This window comes from Gekko japonicus, unplaced genomic scaffold (genome assembly GCF_001447785.1).
Source record: "Gekko japonicus isolate JY-2015 unplaced genomic scaffold, Gekko_japonicus_V1.1 scaffold2445, whole genome shotgun sequence".
Taxonomy (NCBI): Eukaryota; Metazoa; Chordata; class Lepidosauria; order Squamata; family Gekkonidae; genus Gekko; species Gekko japonicus.
Genome location: NW_015169251.1, coordinates 59,526 through 69,140, shown reverse-complemented (window position 1 = coordinate 69,140; position 9,615 = coordinate 59,526). Strand labels below are relative to the sequence as shown.

The following is a 9,615-nucleotide window of genomic DNA, read 5'->3' as shown; positions in this document are numbered from 1 at the left end:
TGAATTTTGCTGCAAGCTAAAGAAGCTCTGTTTGTTAGTGCAATTGTTTGTGATATTGTTTAGCTTGGATAGGAATGTCCTGTTGTCTGTGATTTGATCTAGTATTTGTTACTGTTTGCTTAGGAAAGGTTTTCCCCTCCCTAATATTGTATCACATCCCTCAATTTCTTTAAACCTTTATCTCTGGTCCCCACCATCCTTTTCATGCCAAACACCCTACTACCAGCTACCCCTTTAGGTAAAAGATCCCTGTTTTCCACTCCTTGCATAAACACAAAGATTTTCAAGTCTGGCAACCAGTGGGAGGGCAGGGGGTCAGGACCCACGACGTTGGCAACATCGCTATACAACATCTGGGTACAACCCAGAAGTGACAATGGGTAGCTCTAGGAATTGCTGGATACGCTGTGGTAAAACCATAGAGTTTCCAATGCTTCCTAGAAGTACCTGATGTATTGGCACAGAGACCAATGGTGTTTTCATTTTCGTTTTTCTCCCACAGCGGCGGGGGGCAACAGTGTTGATCAGTGGGAAGCCTCCCGTTATGGCGCTAGCAAACACACAGATTAATTCCTTATGTTAATCTGAACATATGTTCATTGGTTTGCTGGGGCTGCGGTAACATAATTCATTTTTAAAATTTTAATTATGCATTCCATGAATTATTCCTTATATCTGTCCTGATCATACCACCTCTCTCGTATGCATCACCCTTCCATTCTGAAGGCATATGTCACAGTGTTATTCTGCTACATGAAATCAGTTAAAAAAAATGAAATGAAAACAGTCTGTCATGCAGTAGGACACGGAAGAATGATAAGCCCACCGTCGCTGTTTTCTTGGGGAGTGCTGTCCACAGCCTGCCACCCTCCAAAGCCGACAGGAAGGTCAGGTCTGGCCATCCAAGCCTCATTCCAGCAATGGTAATTCCTTAACACAAGAAAATGAGAACATTAAACTTTCAAGCTGCAACATTAGCATCAAAGCAAAGGAGCATATTTATTCTTCATTATAACTGGGCCATTAATAGCTGATTGACATTTCAGGGAAATAAGCACAGCTATTTATACCAAGACATAGCAGGGCAGTTCATTAAGACCACACTTTGATATATTCCAAGTATATCTATTTTGCATCTAACAGTGTAGTGGCATCACTAGAATAGCACAGAAGATCAATGTTTTAAGATCTGCCACGCATCCTTCAACATCTTCCTTCCTTCCCCCTCCTCCTGGGATACGTTTGGTGCATTGAGACCTGATTTGCAAAATTAACTAGTCTCACGGTTATTATTTCAGTGCATGGTAATCAAAAGAAAAGACGACTGAGTCAGTTGTGTGTACTCACCAGTATGCTCCCAGAACAACTTTAGGTATGCTCCTTCAAGCCACCATCTTAAATGTGGGTTACCAGTGGTATGCAAAAGCCACTCCCAGGGCATAGCAAAGATACGTGTAAACGGTTGAAAGGGCTTGGAAGACAGAAAGGCTGTTGTGGCTCTTGCTATGAGTCAGGAAATTGCTAGAACCCAGTCTAAGCTTGAAAGATTTTCATGCTGGGCCTGAAACATGGACCCAGAGAAGAAGAAGAGGAGGAGGAGGAGGAGGAGGAGGAGGAGATTGGATTTATACCCCTCCCTTCACTACCCAAAGGAGTCTCAGAGTGGCTTACAAACTCCTTTCCCTTCCCCTCCCCACAACAGACACCCTGTGTGGTAGGTGGGGCTGAGAAAGCTCTGATAGAAACTGCTCTTTTTCAAGAATAGCTGTGCCAGAACTATGGCTTGCCCAAGATCATCCAGCAGCTGCGAGTGGAGGAGAGGGGAATCAAACCCGGTTCTCCCAGATTAGCGTCTGCGCATTTAACCACTACACCAAAGTAGACATTACAGCTCAGTTCTAGCAGTGGAGGCAATGCGTCCAGGTTTGCCAGTCTAAGCTTGAAAGATTTTCATGCTGGGCCTGAAACATGGACCCAGAGAAAAAGAAGAAGAGGAGGAGGAGGAGGAGGAGGAGGAGGAGATTGGATTTATACCCCTCCCTTCACTACCCAAAGGAGTCTCAGAGTGGCTTACAAACTCCTTTCCCTTCCCCTCCCCACAACAGACACCCTGTGTGGTAGGTGGGGCTGAGAAAGCTCTGATAGAAACTGCTCTTTTTCAAGAATAGCTGTGCCAGAACTATGGCTTGCCCAAGATCATCCAGCAGCTGCGAGTGGAGGAGAGGGGAATCAAACCCGGTTCTCCCAGATTAGCGTCTGCGCATTTAACCACTACACCAAAGTAGACATTACAGCTCAGTTCTAGCAGTGGAGGCAATGCGTCCAGGTTTGCACAGCACAGTATACACAGCATTTGTACAGTAATGAAGAGTGATTGGCATCAGCTAACATATCGGTGCCTACTTGAACCACTATTGCCACTCACTGGTCAAGCACTGTTTTGTGGCACCTGACCTGCGGCATCCACAAGCACACTAAGCCAGTTCAGTCACCTCTGAACTTATACACAGGGTTTTTGGATCACTCCTTAGTCACTGCTCACAAGCTAAATGCATATCTGGAGGATTAAATGCCATGCCTCCTCTCACAAGGTCTTTCCTCATCTTCAGATTGTCCGGAGGAGGCACTGCATAGGCTCTCTGAAGTGGGTTTTTTTTAAATTCTTTTTTATTGATTTTCCAACATATAAGACAAGACAAAAAATAATTGATCCAAACAAGTTAAGATAACATAACATAACCCATTACCTTATTAGTCTCCCAAGCTGCTATTTAATCTAATTATTCAAATAGCTGAATACCTACATCGTCAGAGTCACTGGTCTGTTAATAAATCTCTTCAATATCTGTATTGTCGCCTTTATCAGCAGTCTAATTACCTAGTCATCATTTTTCCTTTTGTTGCTATATCCTCACTTATTCTCTCATAATACTTCCTTTCCAAAACTGGAACTGGTACGGCATGGCGAGCGGGCAATCCTCGAGACGCTCTCGAGATGCCCACCCCGTTTTCATTCTCCCCCCCCGAGCAATCGGGCGGGCTTTGCCCGACCTCCTGGAGGGAGGGCGGGTGGCAGGGGGCTTTTCTCAGCCACTGCAGAACCTGACGAGTGTGGGGTGTCGCCGTATAGGCCCTGAAGCAGGAGCGAATGATGGGGAAAGAACATGGCCGCCATGTTCTTTCTCTAGCTGCGACCAGCCATTTTTAAAGACAAACGTTATAACATAACGAAGGGTGGGGGGAAGGAGGGGGGAAAAAAGAAGAAGCAGAGAAGAAATGAAAGGGGAAAAGCTAGAGATATACCCACATTTGAAACTGCAACTTAGAGAAGAAAGCGGTCGTGAAAAGGGAAGCAGCGATTCCTGTCAGAAAAACGAGACGGGGGTAAGAAAGCTACTGTATTTATTCGAGTTACCGGTTGTTAAAGATATTGAGTCAATCTTATAGACACTTTAAAATTGAGAATTATCTAAGAAGAAGCAGCGAAAAACAATTTAAAAGAGGTTAAAGATGGAGGTGGAAGAGACATGAATGGGAAAACACTGAAATTGGCACGCTCACACGGGAGCAATTTAGAAAGATTTTAGTTGAGGAAGTCCAACAGGCGGTCAGGACTGCATGTTCAAATCTTCTTGAAAAAAAACAGAATGTGTCTGTGGACACTGAAAGTAAAAAAGAAACACCTGAGACTCAGCTGAACCAGGAGAATGAGCAAGAATGTTGGAAAGGAAAAATGGACCAAGATATACTCCCCATAGTTGGGAAGGAGAAAGAGGAGGCAGTAACCAGACAAGTAAATCAGGAGGAAGTAGTAAATAAAGCACTTGAAAGGGGAAAGATAAAAGAAAGTGTCCAAAACCTCTCTGTGAAAAAAAAAATTAAACGGACAAAGAGGAGAACAGGGTGCCAAATGAAAAGATTTGGTAAGGACAATAAAAGCCTAAAGATAAGATTTGCTACAGGAAACGTCCAGAAACTAAACAGATAAAAAGGAAAAGATGGTGTCAAATAAAGGAAATTTCTCAGGACAAAAGAAGCTTGAAGACAGATACATTGGAATATAGCTGTGGAAAATTGGAAATAAGGTCCTATTTGTACAAAAACTTGAGGCATTTAAACGTGATTTTGGGAGGGAAAGTTTGGTGACTGTAATGTTTACAACAGAAGGAGAAGAAATTATATACAAGTGTAAAATGATGTTCATATGATTTGTGGACATAAGTAACTCTAGAAAATATGACTCTGTTATTATTTGTTATTAATTAGGTAATAATGTTTGTTTCCCTCCTCTTAAAAATTTAAACTTTTCATTATTAAACCTGTATTGGAGAAAAGATGATTTAATATAAAATAAGGGTTAGGTGGGGGGGGGAAATGAGGAGGATATAGTGTGTAGAAATGCGATTTTTGGGATTGGTTGATTTTATGAATTTATGAATTTTGATTCTGTATTGGAGAAAATATGATTTTGTTACTAACTGCTATAAACTGTTAGATTTGTGATTGTAATGTTGACAATACAAAGAGAAGAAACTATATACAAGTGTAAAAAGGATGTTTTTCCTGACCTGTTGCTTTAATTAATCTTTGAAAGTATAATTCCCCTATTAATTGTTATAAACTAGTTAATAATGTTTGTTTTCTTGTTGTTAAAAATTTAATTTTGATAAGAGAGGATACTTAGATATTGGGACAAATTTTTTTCTCCCCATTCTCTTAGGTTAACTTGGTAGTGTTAGTTTTTAAATTTATGTTCCTCATGAATGATAAAAGTGAAGAAGAGGTATTAGGATGTTAAGGTTAAAAAAAAGGAAACCGTACAGTCTTCAAAGCAAAATACAGTGTGTATAAATTGGAACAAAATAAGTAAATCTAGAAGGAGAGAAATGAGATAGAGATGGAGGGCTACTGTTGAGGTAATGGGATATACCTGGCTCTCTGAAGTGTGATGAGAGACTCTCCAGACCTTTTGATAGTGGGGGCCTCAGTGTGTAGCTCCCTACAGAGAGAATCCCTCCTGGTTCATTCCCTTGTCTCTTCAAGAAGGTGTTTATTCAAGTGGGACTTGGGTTGCTGAGTGGCAGTGATCACATGCTGGCCCGTAGCGACAGTGAGGCTATTGGGGGCTCTGCCCCCTTCCTTCAAGCCCCCCCTGATTCTTTCTGAAAGCATTGAAAGGGATCCTCTAAATGTTTCTGAGAAGAAGCGGGGGTGGCCCATGCCCCCTCCCCCCCGCAAGATTAAAAGGGCCCCTCTAGCTGATCGGTGCGTCATGTGATCTTGCTGATAAGCTGAAGGGCTCTTTAAATCTTACAGGAGGGGAGGAAGAGGGTCGCGTGCCACCCCCCTTCATTATGGCAAATAATGGCGGCCTCATCAGTAAAAATTTTGCCCCACAAGCCAGAAAATCTTGGCTATGGGACTGATCACATGAACACATACAGATGCTTTGCAATAAATCAAACCTTTAGTCTATTCAAGGTCAATGCCATCTACCCTGACTGGTAGCAGCTCTCTGGGGTCTCAGGTAGAGGACTTTCACTTCACCTGAGCCTTTTAACTGGAGATCCAGGGGACTGGACCTGGGATCTTCTGTAGAAAAAAATAGATGTCTACCATTGAGTCACAGCCTCTCCCTTATTTTTAATTTTATTTGCATTTGTTGTTTTATTTGAGTGTGGGGGGGGGGTTAGATGTTTTGTTTTTGATTGGAAACCTCTACAAGAACCTGTGGATTATTCAGCACAGTAGTACATCTTAGAAATAAACCATGAGCTGGTGGGGTTTAAGTACTATCAGCAGGCCCTCTTTCTAATTGGCAGGCACCGTCAGCCATTCCCTGAGGAGATGACCATCACTGGAGGGCACGGGATCTACTTATAGCTTCTTGCCCTTTGTGCCACTGCCATCCACTGAAACTCTGAGGTCTCTGAGGGTTGAAATGCAGTCTATGTAGCCGTTGAAAAACACCACAGGATCATCACACACACAGTCTGCCCAGAATATTTTGGAGATGAAAAAACCACTTCGGCCTTGTAATTTCCATTCTACTAGTTTATCGGGGCTCAGGAAAAACTGTAAGCAAGGGAGACAAAGCCCTGAAGACAATGTTCGGACAAGCTTCAAGATATTTGATCCATTGTAAGGGGGGAGGGGCAAAAGGAAGCCATTACTTTTTTTAAAAAATCATCCATTCCCTGCCAGCTGGTAAAAAGATAATTACATTAACACAGCCAACGTCTCCTTAATGCTACAATATTAGTGATAACATCTCAGCAAATATGAGGATTGTTCCGTTCGGACTCTTTTATTCATAACAGGTGGAGAAAAAGAAAAACAAGAGAAGTCAGTGGGATCCGAGGCTTGTCTAACAAGACATTTCGAAGTGGAAATGAAAGCCAGAATGAAGGAGAAACTTGTCAGTTAAACGAGTTAATGAAGCAGGGCAATGGGGAAAGGAGAATTATTCAAGGAAAATGTGGCGCACTGCATACATTTTTTGATACTGCTGGGAATGCTATATATTCACCCATTCTTACAGAGCTTTGCTGGTGGTGGCTCCAGCGTGAGTTTGGAAGGTTGGTATTGACAGGGAGGGAGGGAGGGAGGATGCCCCATGGTGAAGGTCTCATTCCCTACGGTGCTGAATTCAGCAGCTATCCACTTCATGGCCAGTCAGGGTAGAATATTTTTAAACGGCATGAGGCGCATCGATAGACAGGACCTCTGTGAAAAATTCAGTCAGGGCTAGAACAGAAGTGGATTTGCTCCTGATGACTCTCCTCCTCAAAGTTTTCATCTACACATGTTGATGAGGAAGATTCTCTGAAGGGTGAAAAGCTATATTTGATACCGAATGAGATTTTATTTTTACATTTGATATCTGGCTGTTGATATTGTGCAGTTTTTGATAGCTGACATTTGAGCAATACATAGCATTTGACAGTATTGATAGCTGAAAGTGGTTTTATTTTTTTTTTCCTTTTTCTATTGAGTAGCCCGACAAGGAATATCCATGTATCTGTCGCAGAATTCCTGTGCATTGCAGGGGATTCTGGGAATTGCCTTAGGGTGCATGCTCCATTCACACAGAACAGTTTTGGGCTTCAGCATCATATAGTATGAACTAAACATATGTTTGGAATACTCTCAGCATTCCCCTATGCATGCACATAAGGGCAGGCAAACTGTCTTGTAGTTGTTCTTCTCACTGAGGAACACTTACAGCTTCCAAAAAACCAAGAATTTTATGGAAAATAGTATGCAAAAGATTGCCATAATCATATTTCACAATATTTTACGGTCGCTGGCATGCAGTAGTATTGACCATTTTGATGCGATACTTCTATCATATGGATTTTGATATAAAAATGCAATGGCCTTTAATATTTGACAGACAATGTGCATTGCTAATTAGTATTTGCCAGAAAACAGCTTGCAGGATTTCATATTTTAAGCTCCCTCCCCACAAAAAACACGGGATGCCAAGAAGTCTAAACAAATCTGTATTAGATCGTTTGGATTTCCAGTTCTGAGTTCAAAATTTCACACTCCAAATGCAAAATCTGAGTTTTACTTTGAAATTACTCATTCAAAAACCTGAATTAGGAAACTGGAAAATTTCCCCAATTTTAAATAATTACCAACTTTTATTCCAGCTCTAGGAGTAATTAATGAAAACGGAACACGTTCTGCTTGAATTTTTTTTTTAAAAAAAATCTCTCTAAACTGAACAATTAAACTTGGCAGCATAGTCATCTGAACTCCACAGTGTTTCCCATACTTGTCTGACCCTGCTCATTTTTACTACTGTACGAGTGGAATATATTTATTTGTGTTACTGACAACAATCATGACCTTGGACCCTCAGATTTGCAACACTGCCTCTCTCTCATGCACCTCGATGACAACTTCGCTCATCTGAGCAAGGTCTTCTGCAGGTAAAGTTAAAGGTTCCCCTTGCTCAAAAGCCAGTCGAATCCGACTCTAGGGTTGCAGTGCCCATCTCTGTTTCCAAACTGAAGAGCCAGTGCTGTCCAAAGACGTTTCAGTGGTCATGTGGCCGGCATGTCTAAACGCCGAGGCACACGGAATGCTGTTACCTTACCACCGAGGTGGTGCCTGTTTATCTACTTGCAATTTCTTGCTTTCGAACGGCTAGGTTGGCAGGAGCTGGGGCCGGAGACGAGAGCTCACTCCGTCACGTGGCACTCAGGTCTCAAACTGCCGAACTACAGACCTTCCGGTCTACAGCTCAGCATCTTAACCTCTGAGCCACCGCGGCCCTTACCTTCTGCAGGTGTCAGCCTGCAAATTGCCTGAACACGTGTCTTCTCCATTGTGGCCCCCTGCCTTGTGGGATGGCTTGCCTGAGGAGGTCAGGAAATCTTCCACTCTCCTGGCGTTTTGTAAACTAAGCAAAAGTGAATTATTCAAGAGGTCTTTTCTAGGCAGGCAAAAGAGTTGCACTGTACTAAATGGCTGACAAAGTTACTTAGATAAGTTATTAGGGACTGTGGTCGATGCTACGGTGGGTGATTCTGCATTGGCTTTTCCCTCCCTTGTTCTACCAAACCCACGTTGGAACAGAAATCCACCTCTGCATTGCATGCTGCTTTCACTTCCTTTGAAAATCGGGTTTTATGGTACCTTCTGCACAGCTTTATGGCCATTTGGGGGTGACTTTGCAGTCAGTATGGTGTTGCCCCGGAGTATTTGAATGTGGTTCTGAAGAACGGCACCTTTCCCTCAGTGTTGAGAAAATGGGGAGTGAATGCCAGATGCAGAATCATCCTGTGATTAGCTTGCTGAAACTAGGGTTCTGCGATGTAATTTTTGTATCATTTAAAGTGTCATGTTAAGACTTATGTTTATGCTTTGATTCAGTTCTGGTTATAGATTTCCGATTGGTTCTACGGCCCTCCATCCTATTGTGTTGTTTACTGAATACCCCCATCCTGTCAATTGTATCGACTCACTCTGTGTAATCCGCCTTGAGTCCAAATGAGAAAGGCGGACTACAAATGGTGTTAAATAAATAAGTTACAATTAGCATACAAATTCTGATTTTTTTACTACTAAAATGTGGGAAGCTCGTTATTAATAAAAAGGTAAAGATTCAAATGAAGGTTTCATTTTTTAATAATTTTTATTTCTTTATCTAAATATTTATATCCTACTTTTCTCCCCAATGGGGACCCAAAACATCTTACAACATTGCTCTCCCCTCTTCCGTTTTATCATCCAAACAACCACCCTGTGATGTAGGTTGGTCTGAGAATGACCAGCCCAAGGTCACCTAGCAAGCTTCCACAGTAGAGCAGGGGTTCAAACCTGGATCTCTCAGATCTTAATCCAACCTCTACACCACACTGACTCTTTTGAAAACCTGGCCTCACTGGTGGACCTCCTGATGGCACCTGGTATTTTTGGCCACTGTGTGATACAGAGTGTTGGACTTGATGGGCCATTGGCTGGATCCAGCATTGGCTTCTCTTAAGTTCTTATGTTGATTATGCGCCATTTAGATGTTATTCACTTGTGTAGGTTTAGTGGGAGAAGACGCTCTACATCTCTAATGAATGCCAACAGATGCAGAATTCAATGAGACCATGC

General features: G+C 42.3%; 1 protein-coding gene across 1 annotated transcript in view; it reads right to left on the bottom strand.

The window, feature by feature from the left end:
* LOC107114882 (coagulation factor XIII A chain-like) overlaps window positions 1–9,615 on the bottom strand; it is a gene marked incomplete at its 5' end in the record, with an annotated part of 73,623 nt that overhangs the window by 33,492 nt on the left and 30,516 nt on the right. The window contains one exon of the mRNA XM_015416488.1: window positions 827–930. Within this exon, the coding sequence (XP_015271974.1) occupies window positions 827–930 (104 nt within the window). The remainder of the gene's footprint in view (window positions 1–826; window positions 931–9,615) is intronic.